Genomic DNA, 20,205 nt, shown 5'->3' with positions numbered 1-20,205 from the left:
AACTCAATAAAACATACACACGTAAAAAAACAAGTACCAATTGAAGAGAAATGTTAAGGGAACTCTCTCAAAAGTGGGACTCTCCATTGGCTCTCTGTCACATTACAATTTAACTTCAATTCTCGTGCCAACATTATAAAACATACGTAATGCTACACTTACAATCTATTTGTCTCATCTCTCTAATAAATGTAAGGCTTGCCAACGTATGTGAATCTCATATCTGTTAGAAAGATGGTACAAGTAGATGATAAGAATAACATGTTTGAAAACATAGAGCAAAAAACATTAGAGGGCAGCGAGTCCATGAAAAATCCTACTTTTGAGAGAGTCCCCTTACCATAACTACATACTCAAGAGGCCAATATAGTGATAAGCACTGAATTTCTGTAAAGCATTTAGTATGTATAGTATTTGTATTTTGTACAACATTGATGAACTGTGAAAATATTGAAAAGGGTCAATCAATAACCGTGGCTTTCTTTCATCCTAATTAACAACTATAAAAGTTCTGAACATTGATGAATAATCAAAAGGGCCTCTTAAGCTGCTTAAAATCCATAGAATCAATACACTCCAACCTCTCCCTATGAATGTTCAACGCCCTTAACAAGTCCGTGGCCTTGTCTTTGGTCCTCTCCGCACAACCAACTTGCAAAAGTAGCAAGAGCTTCTGAAACGCACCCACTTGAAGGGCCTCCACGAGCACACCTCCGTCTTCCCTAGTCTCGTTCTTGCAAAGCTTCCAAAGAATAGACACGGAAAACTCCGTGGCCAAATCCGAAACCCTAAGTATCTTCTTCACCACAACCGGCATGGTCAAGGCATGAAGGTAGGCCTTTTCCCTGCCTTGCTTGCTTCCGCAAAGTCCGTCTAGCACTCCCAACGCCTTCTCGCAAATGCTTCTTTCGGCATCTACAAGAATGTCCGAAAGCAGCGACACCAATCCCATCTCTACAAATCTCTCTTTGATTTGCTCTTTCGAAGGAGAGGAGGATGATGAGTTGACCATTCGATACATGATGACCAAGGACGCTTTTGTAGAAGTAGGGCAAACTGGTTCTTTGATCAGCTTCACTAGCGCCTCCAGAGCTCCTTCGATCTCTGCCAAAGCATCGGTCTTCTGATGATCATGATCAGATGAGACAGCGGTCTCTTTGAGCACCAACGATGCGTTTCGTCTTTGTGACAAATCTCCACTCTCCAAAAACCACACCATGCAACACAACGAAGCAGGCGATCCGAGGTACAAGTTAGCCTCCTTGTCAAGCGGGAAAACCAAAGTCAAAGCAGACAAAATCTCCTCCAAAACGGCAACGTTTTGATGGTGTTGAGAACTTGAAAATGCATTAAACGCACCCGCTAGAACGCTCCCCGTGCCACTAGCCACAATGCAACGCTTGTTACGCTCGCTTTCTTTCGCCAACGCATTGATCTTCGCCACCAAAACTTGGCAATCATCCTTGTTCTGATGATGACTCGATGTCGTAATCTTTGATAAAATCTCGGTCACCTGAACCGAACTGATCGGAATGCGAGGGGTGGGAATGCGCTCGATTCCAAAAGACTTTTTCTCAACGCACCAACCCTGTATCATCTTGCGGATGGTGTGATTAGGAATTGGATCGAAGCTTGTGAGGACTTGGTTTGTTATCGGGCACTTGAAGTTGCCGGCTTCAATCCACGTCTCTATGCTCTGACGGTCGTACGTGATCCCGGTGGACAGCGTGACCGGATCCTTCATCAACTCGAGTGAAATTGGGCACCGGAAGTGGTTTGGTATGGTCAGCTCCATGTCGCCGGCCTCACCCTCCTTGGCAGCACGGCGGCCGGCTCTCAGCCTTCTCCATGACAAGGTCATGACAACTGAATTAATGAACTGTGTCTATCTGAGATATATCAACGTTGGAATGGTATAATAGGTGGATCGACTAGTACTATGATATATATGTATTGTTGTTGGGTTGGAAATTTGTAAGGATGGATGCTTGTTTTTGTGTTTTGTGTTGAATGTGAGAAATGGAGTTGGACCGTTTGGGGTGTGTGTGTGTGTGTGTGTGTATAAGTAGTTGTTGTTTTTTGTATGTTTAAAATATGGACGCGTTTCAAGTTGGAAACTTAGGAAAAGGATTATAAATGAGGGATAATTAATGGGTTTTGAATATTTGACCGTTGAACGTTTGAAATGGTAAGAGACGAACAGGAAGTGGTACACCGTCAAAGGAGGAGGTGTAGGGCAATATTTGGGAAAAAATCAAAGGTTTGACGCCACGCCGGTCAACTGGTCGGTGGATTGACCGACTCGGATTGTATCGTATTTGTTAAACCTTGGACCAGATCAGCATGTGAGATGAATGGGTTTAAAACTTTAAATTAATTCATTAACTAATGAGATTGGTCTTTTCTTAATGTGTTTGATTAGTTTCGCCATTGGGCTAATATATACGCGCATCAAACACGAACTCGGTCTCAAGCTGGTGATTCTTTATCGGAGTGGCGAAAAATTTTCATGGTTATGCATTCTGGTACAGATTCGATCTTTACCGATTTCATTCTCCCGTAACTTGCAATTATGTTTATGCATTATGGTGAATGTTAAACATACAGCGTACTGTTCGAGACTATGGCTATCTGCCATGAGTGTCAACAAAACCCTAGAAAAAAGGAAAGTAATAAACTACTTGTTAGAGAGAGAGAGAGAGAGAAGCTTCGTATTACTGTGATTGTGAGAATCCAAAAACATTTAAAGTGCTTTCTGCAGAAGCACATCGTTTTTAGAGAAAATAGTTTTTAGTTCCAAAAGCATTTAAAGTACTTTTTGCAAAAAACATCAGTTATGTGCTTCTTCTAGGAAGCACTTTAAATGTTTTTCCATGATTTACTTACATCTTTACTAAAGATTGGTTTTAAAAACATTTCATTCATTTTAAAATTACATCTAAACGAGCTCTTATATTATTAAGATGGAAAATAAAAGCCTCATGACTTTCGACACAAAACCAACACTCTAACTCGTGCGTTTCATTTTTTTATTTTATTTTGTCACGCATAATATTTATGACAAATGCACTATTACTGTAACGTTTTCATTTAATGATACAAATTTTTATTTACAAGATGAATCATTCACACACGATATCACGATAGAAACATACTAATTGTGTTTGACAATTTCTTGTAAGACTCCTTAACTAAACACAAAATGACACAAAAGATTTCGACATCAACCAGTTAACGATTTGGGTCTTTACCCGTCGCTCATTAACAAGTTGAGTCATTATTGGATGGCCGTTAAAACCCCAATAAGATGATGTTTATCAGATATAGACATTAGCCATTGCAATTTCTTACATAACTTGTTAACTTGACACTAAACGACCTGCCCCACTCAACGAATCGGGTCATTATTAGATCACAAGTTAAAAACTTGTTAAGAAAGTGAGTTTACATGACACGACCCGTTAAGATAACAATCATGATATAAATCAACATGAGTACAAAAAATATGAACCGTTTATCATACCTAATACCAAGAGAGAGGATCCTCGCGCGGATCCTCTTTGTAAGGATCTCGGGGATCTTCCAATTACAACCGTTCATCATACATCATGCGCCCAGTTTTTGTCAGGTATTGTTTATATTCAACTTTAAATAAAAAAAATTACAATGATTTCTGACCGCCGGATCCTCTTTATGAGGATCCCGGGGATCTTTCAATCACATATGTTAATCGTACATCATGCGGCCAGTTTTTGTCACGTATTGTTTATATTCAACTTTAAATAAAATAAATTTACAATAATTTATGACCCGCACAATGTACAATAACCGAATATGATTTAAGGATCTACGGGATCCTCACAAAAAAAAAATCCGACGAGGATACTCACTCTACCTTGTAAATTATTATCAAGCATAAAATATGTTTTTCAACTAAAATTAAAAAAAAATGGACTAAAACGTCAACGTTGCAGACCTGACAAATACGGCACATAAAGAATTGGAATAAACAGAACGGCGAGTGATTTGGGGATAAAGTCAAGACATGCAGGATGTGGCCCCCTTAAGTCTCTGTTCGAGTTGGAGAATATTATAACTAGAAAAACAAAACAACATTGTAGCTAGCAAACCGCGTAAGATTCTCACTCTTCCGAATCCCTTCTGCTTCTCTCCTCTTCTCTTATATTTTTCTTTTTGTGTTTTTTTTTTTTATAAAAAAAATTAATATAAAATATTAACGTAACTTAATCATAATCGTTTAAAATATGAATCTACTCTAGTCCATGTCGGCAATTAGCCAACCAATCCTATTCTCATTCATTCATGCATGCTAGTATTAGATAAATAGGATAGCATACACGCCCCCATTACACTCGAGCTTCAATCGCTCTCTACGTAAATTAGACTAGTTTACAGGTTTTCTTGGTTCTGAGTTCATAGAGGGACGGGTGGACGATAATTGCACCAAGTAGAGGGAAGGGGTCGGTTGCACGGTCCACAATCCTTATGTGTATTTTGTCTCGCCCAATCCTGTATGACATTGACCAAACCGAAAACAACTTTGGGCAAACTTTTAAACTAGGTTCACAGAGAGGGACAAAATCTTGGATCACATCAAAGGCTTAGGCAGCCATTTTCATTAAGCTCTGAGACTATTTAAACCATCTTAACATAACAAAGTAAACGAAAAATGCATCCCCTGTTCACAACAGGATAATAAGGCCTGGTTTGGTACTGAGGTGATTCTGAAAAAAACTAGTATCAAAAAAAGATGGGAGCTGTTTTTGTGTTTGGTAAACATTCAGCTTCAGCTTTTTTTCCAGAGTTTTGGATGAAAAAAAAACTAAAAACAAGAAGCTGCAAAACCCAGCTTTGAAAAATCGGTTTTTTTTCATATTTATTTTACATAAAAGTTTACCAAACACTATAATACTACTTTTTTTTTTTTCAAAAACACTTTTACAAAAAAGTTTACCAAACACTCTACTGCTTTATTTCAAAACTGCTTATTCTCACAACATAGCAGAAGCAGTTTTTTTTTCAAAGCACAGCAATATCAAACCAGCCCTAAGTACAATAACTACAAGCCATTTGAACATTCAATGTAGCTCTGAACTTCTTTCTCTACCTTTACCTCCCATCCGATGATGTAAACGATTCTGCAAATCCAGATGGCCGAGTAGGTATGCTGGTTTGGGTGTTATCCCCGCTGGGAAACAATGATGAAGAAGACGAAGAATCGTCAAGGTTGCTATTGCCCTCAAAAGCCCGCCACTTCTTCAGTGCTTGTGGTAAGGTCATTTCGAGGTCAATTCCATGCATATCATCAGAATCTTCGAGTTCAGATGGTTTCCATTGCTCAATGAGCGACGAAAGCACATTGACTGCATGACCCATGTCGGGCCTCTGGTAGGGCTCCCTTGCGCTGCAATGCCCAGCAAGCTCAGCGACAGTGCTAATACTAGAAAGAGTTTCCTCATTGAGATCAATGGTTGGATCAATGACCTTCCGGAGTGCATCCTTGTTGACGAGCATTCTACGGAACCATGTAACAAGGTGCAACCTCTCCTCTGCTTGGCTTTCATCAATTGCTTTTCTACCCGTGATCAACTCCATTAATATCACTCCAAAGCTATACACGTCAACCTTGAGTGTCATCCGCCCAGTTGCTGATACATTACAAAATTGTGGTTTTAGTGCCTCGAATTTTTATTAATCGAAAGACTGTAAGCATAAATAAGTACTGCAAACCATATGAATTCAGTCAACATGTTAGAGACAACAAATGCTAGGCACAGACAGAAGCCATTTCACTCCTTTCTATCTTCTTTGCATTCCTTGATTTTGAAAATTATGCATGCCAGAATATCCATGGAAAATCAAAGAATTGGAACATAGGATTTTAGTGCGTAAATGATGCGGTTAATCTAATTCAGTCCTACATGTGTTGACTAGCATATGAAAGTCTCATACTGTCAATGCAACATAATGCAAGTCCCAACTTGATGCCATCATATTTTCACGATAAAGAATATCATGTTCACAGTTTGGTCCCCGTCACTGATTATTCCAGTGGTTTGCACAAAGAACAATCAGTGAGAGATAATCTAATAGTTATCGTAGTTCATTGAACAATGGCATTTACTGGAATATATAATCATATATTATAAAGCAAACATCTTTCGCACTTCTAAAATGGAATTTGAAAAGAAGAGTGCGTATAGAAATATTTTACCTGCATACTCAGGAGCCAAATAGCCAAAAGTTCCGGCTAGTCTCGTCTCAATTGAGGCTTTCCCTTCTGGAGCAAGACGAACCAGTCCAAAGTCTGAAACTTTAGCCCGCATATCATCTCCGAGTAAAATGTTCGAAGGTTTAAGATCCCTGTGAATGAAAGTCTGGTTGGCTAAACCGTGGAGATACTCAACCCCTCTTGCAACATCCAAGGCAATGGTCAGCCTTCTAGTCCATTCAAGTGGCTTCAGACCTTCCTCTATCCAATTGAACAAGTATCTACTAAGAGTCCCTTGAGGCATGTATTCATAAACAAGAAGCCTCTCGTTTCCTTCCAAACAATAGCCAAGAAGTCCAACCAAGTGGCGGTGTCGGACCTTAGTCAGAACTGCAATCTCAGACTTGAACTCATTTAGACCTTTCTCCGCCACCACTCCAGATTCCATCCTCTTCACTGCAATCTTTGTCCCATCATGCAACTCCCCTTTGTACACAGTTCCAAACCCACCTTTTCCTAATACATTATTTTCACTGAAATTATTGGTCACATTTCTCAAAACTTGGATTGAAATGACCATACTTCCCGCCTCAACCACATGAATGTCATTTGGTCCACTACTTGCCGGACTCTTATAGGACTCATTTCCACCGCAATTAACCCCAGGGCTAGCAACCGAGATCTTGACTGCATTTTGATCTCCAGAATGACAAGGATGAATAACCAATGCGTTTGGAGTTGGCACTCTGCCAGAATGCTTTCTCTTAAGTAGACAAAAAGCAACAAACCCAACTACAACCAATCCACCAACACTGCTGATGACAGCCCCAACAACCACCCCAGTCCTAGATTTTTTACCTCCGCCTGAGTGTGAGCCAGGCTGTGAATTAGGAGGCGTTGCTGGCGAAGGGGGACCATCCTTAACAATACGAGGGTTCCCACCTGTTTTCACTTGCACAGTATCATTAAACTTGGGTACTTGACCGTCAAGTTGATTGTTACTAACATCTATCTCTTGAAGGTTGGGCAGTTGTGTAAGTTCCTTTGGTATAGTACCCGTGAGATTATTATTGTCAAGTCTCAATGTTTGCAAGAAGGTAATCAGAGAATAATTTGTAGAGATCGTACCCCTCAGACCCAGGCTCCGAAAGATGACAACGGTGATGTTTCCTCCATGACACACAATTCCCTTCCAGTTATTACAAGGATCATTCCCTTTCCAACTCTCTGCAAAAACAGTAGGATAACCCATGTCTTTGACGACCGAAAGCAATATATTGACACGAGTGTCACAATCAACACCCGGCTTATCACTGCAAAACCTATTTTGCGATGTCATATCCACCTGAACCCCATCGCCAAACTTCGGCATTGGCCCTTGAAGCATATTGTTGGTCAAATTAACAACAGTAAGGGATTTAAGACTCAACAACGACGCCGGAACAACTCCGGTAAGCCTGTTATCCCTCAAACTCAGAGTGGTCAAGGTACCTAATGTCGACAGGTCCGGTATAGGACCAGTGAAAAAATTACCATGTAACCAAACTTCCCGCAGAGAAGTCATGTTCTGTAACACATCAATAGTACCATTAAGCCTATTGGTGCCCTGTTGGCCGTTCAACCAGAGGGACTGAATACTCGAACTCGAAAAACTAGCAGGCAATTCGCCTTCAAGGTAATTGAAAGCCAAATGCAGTTCAGTCAAACCTGGGAAATTGGAACCGGTGAAGATATCGGGGATTCTTCCGGTGATGTTGGTCTCGGTTGCGGAGAATTCTCTCAGCGCGGTGGCGTCTTTAAGAGTGTCCGGAATCTGCCACGCTGCGAAGGGGTTGTGGTCGATGTTGATGCTGTCAAGAGAGGTGAGTCCGGAGAAGAAATCGGAAGGGAAGGACGAGAAGTTGTTGTCGTGGGCGAGGAGGACATGAAGCGGTTGCAGCCCGGAGAGGCTCGGAAAAGGTCCGGTGAGTTGGTTGTTCTGAACCTCGAGTTGCTGCAAATTTGAAAGCTTTTGAATTTCCGGCGGAAGCGTGCCGGTGAGTTTCTGATTACCCAATTGGATTTTGAAAACCTTGCCGTCCTTGGTGCAACTGACTTGTCCCCAGTTGCAGTAATCGGTGCCGGACCACCCGAGACTGTTGGGGCCGATGCTTTTGCTGAGTGCTTCCATGGCCGCTCCGTCGTCGCCGCCGCCGGACTGGGAGTGTACTGATGGTGGGTACAGTGAAACGAACAAAAGTAGCAGAACAGGGAAACAGCCCCAGAAACCCAGATGGGGGTCCTTCATCTTTTCCGGGAAAGTCAGCCAGAAAGTGTACAAAAAATGAAAAAGGCAGAGACTTCAACAGAGAAAGAAACGCAGAACAATGCAGGACTAATGGGCGGAGGAAGAGGGCGGAGAATCTGAGAGTTGGGCGGAAAATAGGAAGAAGAAAAAGGCGAACGTTTTGGGGGGTTTAACTTTAATTGGTGGGGAGTGGGAGTGGAGCAATTTGATTTACGTAGGAATTTCTCTCTCTCTCTCTCTCTCTGTTTTCAATTTAAAAAATTAAAGGGAATAAATGGAAAAGGAAAGAGAAGCATTGGCGTATTGCCTGTTTGGAGTTCTCGTATAGTGGACAATCGATATGAGCTTTGCTGTCTTCCATCTCACTATTTGTTTGGTATTATTCCATCTCAATTTTTTGACTCGGAGAATAACTTATACGACACGAGTACATTATTCTCATCTTATTTTGTGCTAATATACAAAGTTATGTGTTAGTTTTTAAGTTTGTGATATTGTATGATCGACACAAATCAAGTTACGGTGTATTTGTGTTATGTAAACTACGATTTCGTATAGGTATGGTGAGTTGGTTGGGTAGTGTCAATATTCCTTTTCGTCAATGTTCAATTCTGCTTCTTGTGAATTTAAATAGTTTAGGATATTGTGTTGTTCAGAAATACGATCATAATTTGTGATCAGCAAGAGTTATGTTATTTGGACACGCAATGTTTGCATAATCTCTTATACAATTAGGTTCGTAGAACAATAATATGTAAATAATGTGGTCAATTTTGTATTTCTAAAAAATATTATAAATAATATAAATAAATAAAAAAAGGAAAGGAAAATAGAAAACGCGGTTAGGATTATAATCTATTGCCCATTTATGTTTTATATGATTAATGAGGCAAATGTTGGGTGTAAGACTTTTTCTAATTAGAATTAAATCCTAGTGGATTTGTTAATTGACAAATACGCCGTGTGAATGATATCAAAGTAAAATAAGGATGATTTGGATTTTGGAGTAAATAATTATGTGAATTTTTTGGCTTTTTCTATCTGTAATCTGTGTATTTGTGTACCGAGTACCAAGCAACCATTTTATGAGACATCAGCATTAATCGGGGACTGAAATTTCTAATTACCTTAATTAATTTCCTTAATGTTGAACAAGTTTCTTAATAATTATTTTTAAGGGAGATGCCTTAGGTTCGATTCTCACTAAAGGCAAATTTGAATCACATTATTACTAGCCCATTGTGAGGCTAAGTCTACATCTCCCCTTAATGTAGATAATATCGTTTGTTCAAAATATATATATATATTTTTAAGGGAATTTTAACGAAAAACTTTCGGAACTATTCATTTTAACGAAAAACCACATTTTTACATTAAAAAGTCGATCATAGTACTATTCATGTAACACCCAACCCACTTTATTGTTTCTCCTAATCTTTACTCTTGTATTCAATAAATGGCTTTCGTCACCTCAGGTGTCGGCCAGCACGTGCCTATCCTGATATTCGGGGAATATCGGGGTCGGGGCGTGTCAATTCATTTTAGGCTTTATTTTATCTTTATTTTAAAAGTCAAAATCTTCAAAATATTTTTATTAGTTTTCTTTGTTTTTAATTCGTGGAGGGCCAACTCTCTGACGACCCAAAGATTAAAATAAGAAGGTCCATTGGGCCCAAATCTCCCAAAGATCTTTTGCATAGTCTCCATTGGACACTACTGAGTGGATTTTATTTTTAATTTCCCCCTTCAAATTATTTTTACTATTTTTTGCACAAAGATTCTAACTTCCAAATTTCAAGCGCTAGAAGAAAAATAATATAGCAATACGCAGCAAATTCATTTGTTCAATATTATTCGTCCATATTTGATTCATAATCCATCAATTTTGGTAAATCATGTAACATTATAGCTAATTTGTATATTTTTCATGTTGAAAAATGAAAAGTTAAAAAAAAATTCAATAATTTGTAAGGAGTTAGATTACTCTTCTTATTGTCAATTGATTTTAAGATAGAATTTCAAATACTTTGAGGGTGTTACAATTTACAACAGATTTGCTCACGCGTGAAGTGAAGGTCATACATGATTCACGTCATCCAATGTATATTGTTCACCGATTAAGTTTGAATTTCGTTATACATAAAAAGGTGTGTGAGAATGTGATAAAAGATCGCATACCGGAAAAGATTAAAGGATTATATGAAGTGGAGATGAAACTTCATCGTCCTTCAAAATGTGGTAGGAGCGTTTTATCCATACTTTTATTTAAAATTAAAGAAATTCAAAATTCAAAAACCCACTGTCCAACATCCAAATAGAGTCCCAGGGCCTCCACTATATGCCTTCATGCCGTCCTTTTTTTAAGAAAACTAATGAAAATAGATTAAAAACTTTAAGTTTTAACGATAAGGACAAAATAAAGGGTAAAGTGAATAATACTAAGATTGACTTTTTAGTGTAAAAATGTGGTTTTTCGTTAAAATAAACAGTATTTGAAGCTTTTCATTAAAGTTTCCTTTTTTTTTTTAACTATAAAAGATAGAGTGATATTTTCTTAAACATTACAAACAAAAACAACAACGCTAATTGGGTACATTACTCCAGGAAATTATCTAAAGTGAACATACTCAAATAAACAACTTGAGTAAACCTCAACACGACTATCACAAACGCAACGAAAATAAATTTGTCACATAGATGATTGACGCAATAAATTCGTATCTACAACTATAGCTAGTCTATCGCCGAATAAAGAGGCCATACAAAGAAAGATTACATAAAGTCATCATTGAGATACTAGACCACTATCATCGTCGCTCAAGTGCAAAGGCCATATCTAACCATTGTGGGAGAAATTTTTAGTTATGATGGGAACATAAGTGGTATACTACGTGTTTTAATAGGAGTTGTGAAAATTTTTATTTTTTAAATTATTAATTTTTTAGCACACATATCTCATCATTTGCATAATAACACGTGGTGTACCATTTCGTATACCAGTCACACTGAAAAATCTCTCATGGTGTGGACCATGCAAATGTGGGACATTGGTGAAACATAAACTTAGGGACAAGGATTGTCTGCCCTCCCACTTCTAGTGCCCTCATGTGCCATTCTGTTTGTGTGATCACGGTTAAATCACGTCAACATTTTATATTACTATTCATTTTTGTCTTATTATCTTTATAAAAAAATAATATAAAATGCTGACGTGACTTAACCGTAACCACCGAAAATATGAGGGCAAACAATCATTGTCCTAAACTTAGACCAATAGCCTGGTCCGATGCAACTTGTCCACATGTAGCATGGGTCCTACATTTGTTCCCTTTCGCCACTTGGCACCATAAAGAAATTGGTATTCTGGTAAAAGCCAATATTATATATTTATTTAGAGATATGATATCCACACCTCTTTTTATATCTCACACATCCCTTGTTAATTTCTAACCGTTGATCTTCTTCAATTCATCTGATCCGATGACCGAAAACTAAAATGATGTGGGAGAAGTAAAAATAGGTGTGTGGATATCACACCCCTTTATTTATTATAATATAATGCTAATACTTTAATTCCACGAGTGTTTTGAAGTTGAAAACTTCAACTTGGCAAAGGTGTATTTTCTCCCGTCGACAAGTGACAACCGAGCAAGAAAACGACCGCATCTTACATATGATGTGTGTGTACGCCACATAAAATATTTGCGTTGGTTTTTCCAATTGAAAACACTATATATTGAATTGCCAAACTTAGAAAATCACTAAACCCCATTTAACCCAAATTATTGCTCATGCGTGTCTATTCTGGTTGACGTGAACCTAGATCAATCGGCTTGAGTAGTGCGTATCATGCTCTTCCTTATAGGTTAAATATTTACGGCATAGAGATCAGATGTCGACGACATACTAAACATTGACAATTTCAATTAACAATTTGAGATTTTAAAATTTAATTATTTCAGATATTTTCTCTAATTAAATCATTCAAGAAATCTTTGAGAGGGTGTTGGCATAAGCCCAATTGAAATTCTTACAACGCACAAGCCCTCAAGCCCTCAAGTCCAAAATAATGCAACAAAGTCTATATGCCCAATGAGAAATCCTGCAGAAATGCAGTGCCTTCTTAACTCATTTACCATCTAACAATCTACTATGATGCATATCTGAGCGCTAGACGGTGAATATATTAAGTAAATGCATGTGTACAGTTGCCGGTCCCGAAAAACAAAGGCGTTTTTGAAACCTTTTTCCTCATAAGAAAGATTCAAACAAGGCATACAAGATTATAACATTTACACATTTTGCTCCTTCCCTTTTAGGATCATCCTACAATACATACAAAGTGGGATATGGAGGTTTGCAGTACTATACATGTACGTGGATACCGAATCAGAGTTAAAATTTTGGTTAGAAATGATTCCTCGAACCTGCATTCAAGCCATTAAGAATCATCATAGTTCTAGGACCAACTCTCAGCGTTCTCTCTGGGAATATCACAAAAATTGCTTGTAACATCCGACCAACGAAGATGTCTGCAGGTTTTGGGTTTGATAATTCTTGTTACGAGTCTGAGGCTGGTTTAAGTTTTGAAGAACTTGGCCACTGCTTGATAGAGATTCTCTTCCTCGAAGGGCTTTGAGACGTATCCATCCATCCCACACTTTAGGCACTCATCATAGGTGGCATGAATAACGTCCGCTGTCATAGCTAACACAGGCAAATGCCAGTCACCCTTTGTTGTTAGTCCTTCAAATCCTCCATTCATCTCAACATTTGCCTTGCTCTCCATCTGCCGGATTCTGCGAGTTGCCTCAAACCTGCAATCAAAAGTCCCATTTATAAATTACAATTCCAATTTGGTCAAGCACAATGGCTAGCAAATGCGTTTCTCGCTTTCTAAGAAAGAGTTTGAGAGATTTTTGCCAAAAAAAATATAACGAACGGGAAAGCATCAAAACAAGGGCATTTTGAATCTAGAATGTAATAACTGAAACACCGAAACATACCCATCCATTTCAGGCATTTGAATATCCATGAAGCAAGCATCAAAATTGTGCGGTAATTGAAGCAACGCCAATGCAGCTTTGCCACTATCAACACACTCTACATTAGCTCCAAACTTCTTTAGTGCACCTGCAGCAACTCTCCTGTTTACCAAATTGTCATCAACCACCAAAATTTTCTTCCCACAGAGCAGACTTTGGAGAACGTTAGATCCATTCGGCACCACTCTCCCTGGTTGCCTCTTCTTTCCTATGCCCAGGACCTCTTGAAGACACGCAGCCACCATACTAGCCCTCAAAGGTTTCATGATTACAGTATCCGCAAAACCTGCTGCCCTTACATTATCAGATTCAGCTTGACTAAGATTTTTGGTTGCAAGAAGAATCATTTTTGGCAGCTTAAATGCATGACCGTTCTGTTTCCAATCCAATTTCTGCGCATTAAGATCATGTTCTTCACCAGAAATCCATGAATCCTTCTCAACTAGAACTATATCTGGCTGGATACTATTCCTGTCATATATAACGAAGTAGTTCAATTCAGCTAACACATCCTACTTATTTCTAAGTCTACCCTTTTTTAGGTTTTCCAGTCTACCTTTTCATTGGCAGTTAATAAAGATAACATTGAATCGTCATATTGTTTTAGTTTTAGTGCAGTAAATATTGAACCCCTTAAAAACTTTAAAGACATAGCAAGAGTAAACGTACCCGGATGCCACAGAACCATTTCTTCCACATGAAGCAACGGCCATCTTGATGCTGCTCGCAACTTCCACAACGATTCCAAGTCTCTTCAAGTGGTATTTGGTTACAGCAGCTCTCACAAGTTTTCTATCAACTACTATTGCTCGCAATCCTCTCAAACTAGAAGGTAGATCCTCAGGATTAGGTTTTTTCATGTCACTAAATGCATTTTTCTTGCACCTCCTAAAATTAGCGGTGAAAGAAAATGTACTCCCAATGTGTGGTCGACTTACGAATTTTATCTGACCACCCATCAGTTCAACCAGACACTTACTGATGCTCAAGCCAATACCAGTTCCTCCATAATGTCTAGAAGTTGAACTGTCTGCCTGCATGAAGGGCATAAAAACACGTTCCTGTGCACCTAATGGTATACCAATCCCTGTATCCTCCACAGAAACCATCAACGTGACCTTCTCAGAAGCTTCATCAACATCAGCTCTGTATTCTTCATCAGACACCAGATGCTTAAACGTATCCCAACTATTCCAGTCATTAGCTGCTTCACACCCACTTAAAGTTTTAAATTGATGGCCATCGGATGTCAGCACACCTTCATCTGGTCCTCCGTTCAAGTAAGTCTCTGACTTCCCATTTATCATCACCTTTGAGGGCTCAGCTAGATGGACTTTGACAAATATATGTCCTCGTTCAGTGAACTGCCAAATGTATAGCTCAAACGTAAGTTTTCTATGATCACTAACCTGAGCAGGACAAACCGAAGATTTTATTAAATCCTATTACTGCCTGTTGCTAATAAAGAATGAAAACTTCCACTTACTTTAATAGAGTTACCCACTAGATTTGTAATTATCTGTCTGAATCTCCCTGGATCTCCCATAAAAATTTCTGGGACTTTATCGGAAACAAATACTGCCAGCTTCACATCCCAAATATAAATCGGAATTAGGAGATTTGCAGATGTAACATGATATTATTAGTTATGACAGTTCAAATTTCACAATTTAAGAAGTATCACCATCACCACCACACAATTTAAGAACTACAAAAACATTGCAGTAACTGTGAGCTGAAGGCATTGAGGCTTACCTCTATACCCTTATTTCTAGTTTTTTCAGAAAATAAAGATAGGACATCATCTAGTATCGACCGAATGCCAAATGGAACTTCTTCCAGCTCTAACTTGCCAGCGTCTATCTTTGCACGGTCAAGCACCTCATTAATTAATGTTATCAATGCCTTTCCACAAGCTTGAGCAGTTCGAGCATAATCCATCTGGGTCGAACTTAAAGCTGTATCTAAAAGCAAGGCAAGCATTCCTGCAATCATGGAAAAATAAAGATTGTACCTCTTACAAGAGTGCATTTTCGGACTGATATATAATGTTATTCTGAAAATAAAATCTTAAAAACAGGGAGATCTGTTAGCATACCTAGGATTCCATTCATGGGCGTTCTTATTTCATGAGAAACAGTAGCAAGAAACTGGCACAAAAAAAGAAGGCAACATATAAAAAAAACATGCCATTGAGGAATGAGCAATGTTGGGAATGTTGAAAACAGTACCTGGGACTTGGCAACATCAGCAGCTTCTGCTCGAACTTTTAGTTCCTCCATTTCACGGAAATCATCCTCAACTTTAACAATGTGCATTGCTGCTCCATATAAGATATAGCCAACCAAAAAACCAATCACAAAGAACAAGAATGCAGTGTTAACCGCTGTCCATGACATAGGTGCCGTCTGATGATATCTGCTCAAGAAACCAATTATGTGTTTTAGCACAACATAACCACTCAATTATTCCATCTATCATTAGTTATTGAATGGTTGCCCTTACCTACATATCATCTGATGCCTTCGGAATGGATCTCCAAAATCCAGCTTGCTTTCATGCAGAAGAGATGTGTCACCATCTTGATATTGGTGACCATACATGATTAGGGGATCAGAAGTGTTTGTAACATCATACACATAAACCTGAATGGCTTGATTCCCAGCAAGTTGTCCAAGCAAATTCTCCACCAGGGACTCAACATCAAAGGCACCACCAAGGTACCTGCATTTTATACAGAATCAAATGCACCATCCCATAGGTTGCCAACTTCTGTGGCGGATGCACATGGAACCGGCGAAAGTATATGCAGGTAACAATAACAGCATGCAAAAAGCATCTGAAGAGGGTTTTCATAGTTCTATAGTTGTATGCCGACTTACCCAACAGCCGCCTGAATGCGCTGCTCCACAGTTGGGTTTGCAGGGAGCTTCGATTTGTAAACAGGGAAAGTCAATACAACACCAAGATGATGAGAACCCAGCAGCCTAAATGGACTTGTCAGAACAGCTTTTCCAGTAGCTCTGGCCCTCAAAATGTTTTCTCTGTCCTCCTGCATCATGTAGTGGAAGAATTAAAGGTTAAATGAAACGCCTAACGAATGCTCCAATTAATGCCATAGAGTTCAACAAGATAGACAAAGTGAAAGTAAACAATGCTTTTGTTACCTCCCCAGACATCATATCAAGTGACTCAATGTAAGAGACGGTTTCCTGCGAAAAAATTACAGGCGCATACTCATCTCGGATGGGCGATGGTTCCCTCTCCATTGTCTTTATTGTCCAACCATGTAGGTTTTCGAACTTTTCCCTATCCGAATCACGCACTCTTTGTGCATAGGCCACCCCACTTAAAAGAGGCCTCTCGAAGGCGGTTCTGGCAGTGTATTCAGCAAACGTTTCCTGCATTTTCCCCAAAAAACAAAACCCAAATCACAAACTAGCAGTACCACATTCAATCATCATAAAAATTGAGAAACTACTTGTCTTATAGCAACCAAATTGTACAATTAGTCAAAGATATTATAGCAAAAAAAGGGTTTTGATCAAAATTAAAGAACAAAACATACCTGATCAATTGCTGAAGGGTTCTTGTAGTAATGGAAGGTGGAAACAAGGATTGCAAGGGCATGCACATGATTAACACTAACACTGAACTGATCCTGCAGCATTCTTGCCCTCTGATCACACATGCTACCAAGAAGTTCTACCCTTCTCACCTTGTTATCAGCATCCATGTATCTGTAGGTTAACCAGCCCAAGAGAATCATCACACCAACCCAAAGAAGGAAAAGTTTTGGGAACCAAGCCCTGTGAGCCTGCACAAAGGTGTAGCCTTTTTTGGCCCCCATTTGCTCATTCAACCTCACAGCCACCGAGTGGTGGCTCTTCATCTTCATCTTCCCAGCCATCAGCATTAAACCAATTTCTTTGATTTTCCTTCTTGTTTCCTCTTTACCCATCTCATATCTAATCTGAAACAAAGGAACCCACTTTCTTAGAAGTGCTTATTTTTCACACTTTTTTTCCGAAAGCATAAGCAAAATATGAGCAAATATATATCTCCTCCGTGGAGTGTGGACTTTCTTCTCTCCTCTCACTGAAACCCCATTGTACTATTGTAAAAGGTAGAGGGAGAGAGAGAGAGAGAGAGAGAGAGAGAGACCCAGAGCTCGAAAAGAAGAATTATTTCTCAATTCACAGGCACAGCATGGTTCTCAAAAGATGGGGAAATGAAAACAAAGCTCAAATTCCAAAGTAGTCTTTGTATTTCTCTCTCCTCACTCTCTCTCCCCCTAGAAAATGGTCAGTCTCAGGCTGTCAATGCTAAACAAATTTTTTCAAGGAATAAAAAAACACAGAGAGCTCCAATCATGCCATCTCAAAGCGTGAAGCTTAGTTAGAGGCATCCAGACAAAGAAGAAGCACGTTCACTGTTTTGCCTCCATATAATAATAAAAAACACACACAGCTAAGCTCAGCACACAACACAGAAATGCACACCAACGAGAGTTTCAGAGAGAGAAAGATGGAGAGTTGTAGAGAAAGAAACAAAAGAAATAAAGAAATGGGGTTGCTGAAAGAAACGATCTTTACCTCTACAATTATACAAAGATGGTGGTGGATTGATGCAGAGTACAATGAATGTACAAAGATGAGGACCTTTTTTCTTTATTTATGATGGTTTTTTTTATAGGAAAACTAATGAAAAATGTTTGAAAACTTTGAGTTTTAATGATAATGACAAAATAAATGGTAAAGTGAATAGTATCATGATTGACTTTTTAGTGTAAAAATGTGTTTTTTCGTTAAAGTGAACAGTACATGGTGTTTTTGGTTAAAGTTTTCTTTTTTTATTTAATCTAAAAGGTCTCGGTATTTTTTATTTTAACAAAAAAATTATATTTTTATACTAAAAATTAATTTTAATATTATTTATTTAATTCTTTATTTTACTTTTATCGTTAAAGTTAAAATTTTCAAATTACTTTCATTATTATTATTTTTTTTTTCAGTATGAAATAGTAGTTTTGATGACTTTTTATACTGTTTTTTAAAGCAAGCAAACTGAATCGAATTTTTTGGATTTTCAGAGATACGCTCTTGTCTCCCTCTCTCTACCACCCCACTTTATAAACTAATTTCTCTCTCTCTCTCTCTCCCTCTCTCCCCTCTGTCTAGTTCCTTATAATATTGCATTTTGCACTACTCTCTCTCCCTCTCTCTTCCCTACTTTCTCTCTCTCTGTTGATTGCTTTGCTAATTTTTTTTGAAAAGTTTGAATTCAACTGAAAAATTATCAGGGGTCTGATGATCCTGACCCTTTAGAAAGGAGACACCCCAAATGCGTTTTACCTTTTATTTGGTGCTCTCTCAAAGGAAGCATAATTGCCCATTTAAACATCAGAACCAATCTGATATGATGCCTGCCTTTTCTAGTTTTCTTTTAATTTCTTGTGTTACTGTTAAATCGTCCTATAAATATTTGGACATCTTAATTACTACCAGATGTGTTTCTCAAAGAGTGATTTCCGCAGTCTTTTTTATTTATTTACTTGGCCGTAATATTGTTTATTTTTAACATTTTAATTGAATAAATTAAAAAAAAAATCAGATGATGGAAATAAACGGAGATGCTGATCACGAAAGAAATACACAAAAATCATTACCCGAGTTATGTTTTCCCTTTTCAATTAAATCAGTCATAATTTTCTTCAGCTTGGTCAGTTTTGTTTATTCTTTCCAGACGTGTGCGATGTGTTTTGGGATTAATCCAACCAATTGGGCCGATGGGAGGCAGATTCTCTGCCCTTGCCACTTCCTGTGTCTTTGTGCCTTTCTGTCTTGTGTGATCACAGTTAAGCCAAGTTAACATTTTATATATATTTTTTTATAAAGATAATAAGACAAAAATAAATAGTAATATAAAATATTTACGCGACTTAACAGTGATCACACAAATAAAAGAGCACAGGAAGACACGAAAAATGAGAGGACAGATAATCTGCCTCTGAGAGGATGGAAGTCGAAAAATCGCAATCACAAATCTTTGGGAAAATGACATGGCGGCAAGCCCCGGATCTCATTCCCTCTAAATTACATAAAACCCCGAACTTCTAGACTGAATTCCGAAAATACCCCACCGGTTTGAGGCAGATTTGGTTTGGATGGTAAATTTGGCCGGCGGGTACGAGAGAATATGAGCATCCATCCCGTTAGAGCACCTCCAACAATACTCGCTAAATAATTCAAATGTTAATTTAGCTAATTGATTCAATTGTTAATTTAGCTATCCACCACTTTCAAGGTTAATTCATTACGGTCCCCTCACGGAGGATGGCAAATTGGCAACATCCTGTTTTTGTTCACAAAGTTACGATAGCTAGTCATTTAGCTAGAGTGTTGAATTTTGATTTTGCTACATTTTTTTGTTAAATTAGCCAACCAACCTCATTTCGCTAGGTTGTTGGAGATGCTCTAACCGTTTCTAAATTCAACTTGTTTTATATTGTCTAATATATTATAAAATTTTATATTCAAACAAAAAGTATACAATAAAATTTTAAAATAAAAAAAAAAGTGCAAAGTGATTTTTTGGAGTTTTAAAAATAATTTTTCTAAATTTATATTTTTAAATAATAT

General features: G+C 38.2%; 3 protein-coding genes across 3 annotated transcripts; all 3 read right to left on the bottom strand.

The window, feature by feature from the left end:
* Positions 1-367: 367 nt before the first annotated feature.
* On the bottom strand, positions 368-2,066 carry LOC126596064 (U-box domain-containing protein 21-like). The gene has a single exon (XM_050262527.1). The coding sequence runs from the start codon at positions 1,859-1,861 to the stop codon at positions 530-532; it is 1,332 nt and encodes a 443-aa protein (XP_050118484.1). The 5' UTR covers positions 1,862-2,066; the 3' UTR covers positions 368-529.
* A 2,538-nt stretch (positions 2,067-4,604) lies between these two features.
* Positions 4,605-8,780, bottom strand: LOC126596063 (receptor protein kinase TMK1-like). Its single transcript, XM_050262525.1, has 2 exons — positions 6,236-8,780; positions 4,605-5,669 (listed from the first exon to the last, which is right to left on the bottom strand). Exons 1-2 carry the CDS (start codon positions 8,517-8,519, stop codon positions 5,131-5,133), a joined length of 2,823 nt encoding a protein of 940 aa, XP_050118482.1. The 5' UTR covers positions 8,520-8,780; the 3' UTR covers positions 4,605-5,130.
* A 3,972-nt stretch (positions 8,781-12,752) lies between these two features.
* On the bottom strand, positions 12,753-18,227 carry LOC126596062 (histidine kinase 4-like). The gene is made up of 12 exons (XM_050262524.1): positions 18,160-18,227; positions 17,133-17,537; positions 16,732-16,965; positions 16,447-16,616; positions 16,070-16,288; positions 15,796-15,982; positions 15,663-15,714; positions 15,320-15,549; positions 15,051-15,149; positions 14,234-14,928; positions 13,526-14,035; positions 12,753-13,336 (listed from the first exon to the last, which is right to left on the bottom strand). Exons 2-12 carry the CDS (start codon positions 17,523-17,525, stop codon positions 13,099-13,101), a joined length of 3,027 nt encoding a protein of 1,008 aa, XP_050118481.1. The 5' UTR covers positions 17,526-17,537; positions 18,160-18,227; the 3' UTR covers positions 12,753-13,098.
* Between the last annotated feature and the right edge of the window lie 1,978 nt (positions 18,228-20,205).

The sequence above is a fragment of the Malus sylvestris genome, chromosome 13 (assembly GCF_916048215.2).
Source record: "Malus sylvestris chromosome 13, drMalSylv7.2, whole genome shotgun sequence".
NCBI classification, from domain to species: domain Eukaryota; kingdom Viridiplantae; phylum Streptophyta; class Magnoliopsida; order Rosales; family Rosaceae; genus Malus; species Malus sylvestris.
This window is presented reverse-complemented; position numbering and strand designations above follow the sequence as displayed.

Bases quoted from the DNA above. Each gene is read 5' to 3' on its own strand.
- LOC126596062 (XM_050262524.1), bottom strand. From the start codon at position 17,525: ATGGGTAAAGAGGAAACAAGAAGGAAAATCAAAGAAATTGGTTTAATG. The intron at 14,929-15,050 runs GTAAGTGGAAGT...TACATTTGGCAG, and splicing joins TAGTGGGTAACTCTATTAAA to TTCACTGAACGAGGACATAT. The intron at 13,337-13,525 runs GTATGTTTCGGT...TTTTGATTGCAG, and splicing joins CAAATGCCTGAAATGGATGG to GTTTGAGGCAACTCGCAGAA.
- LOC126596064 (XM_050262527.1), bottom strand. From the start codon at position 1,861: ATGACCTTGTCATGGAGAAGGCTGAGAGCCGGCCGCCGTGCTGCCAAG.
- LOC126596063 (XM_050262525.1), bottom strand. From the start codon at position 8,519: ATGAAGGACCCCCATCTGGGTTTCTGGGGCTGTTTCCCTGTTCTGCTA. The intron at 5,670-6,235 runs GTAAAATATTTC...GTAATGTATCAG, and splicing joins TTTGGCTCCTGAGTATGCAG to CAACTGGGCGGATGACACTC.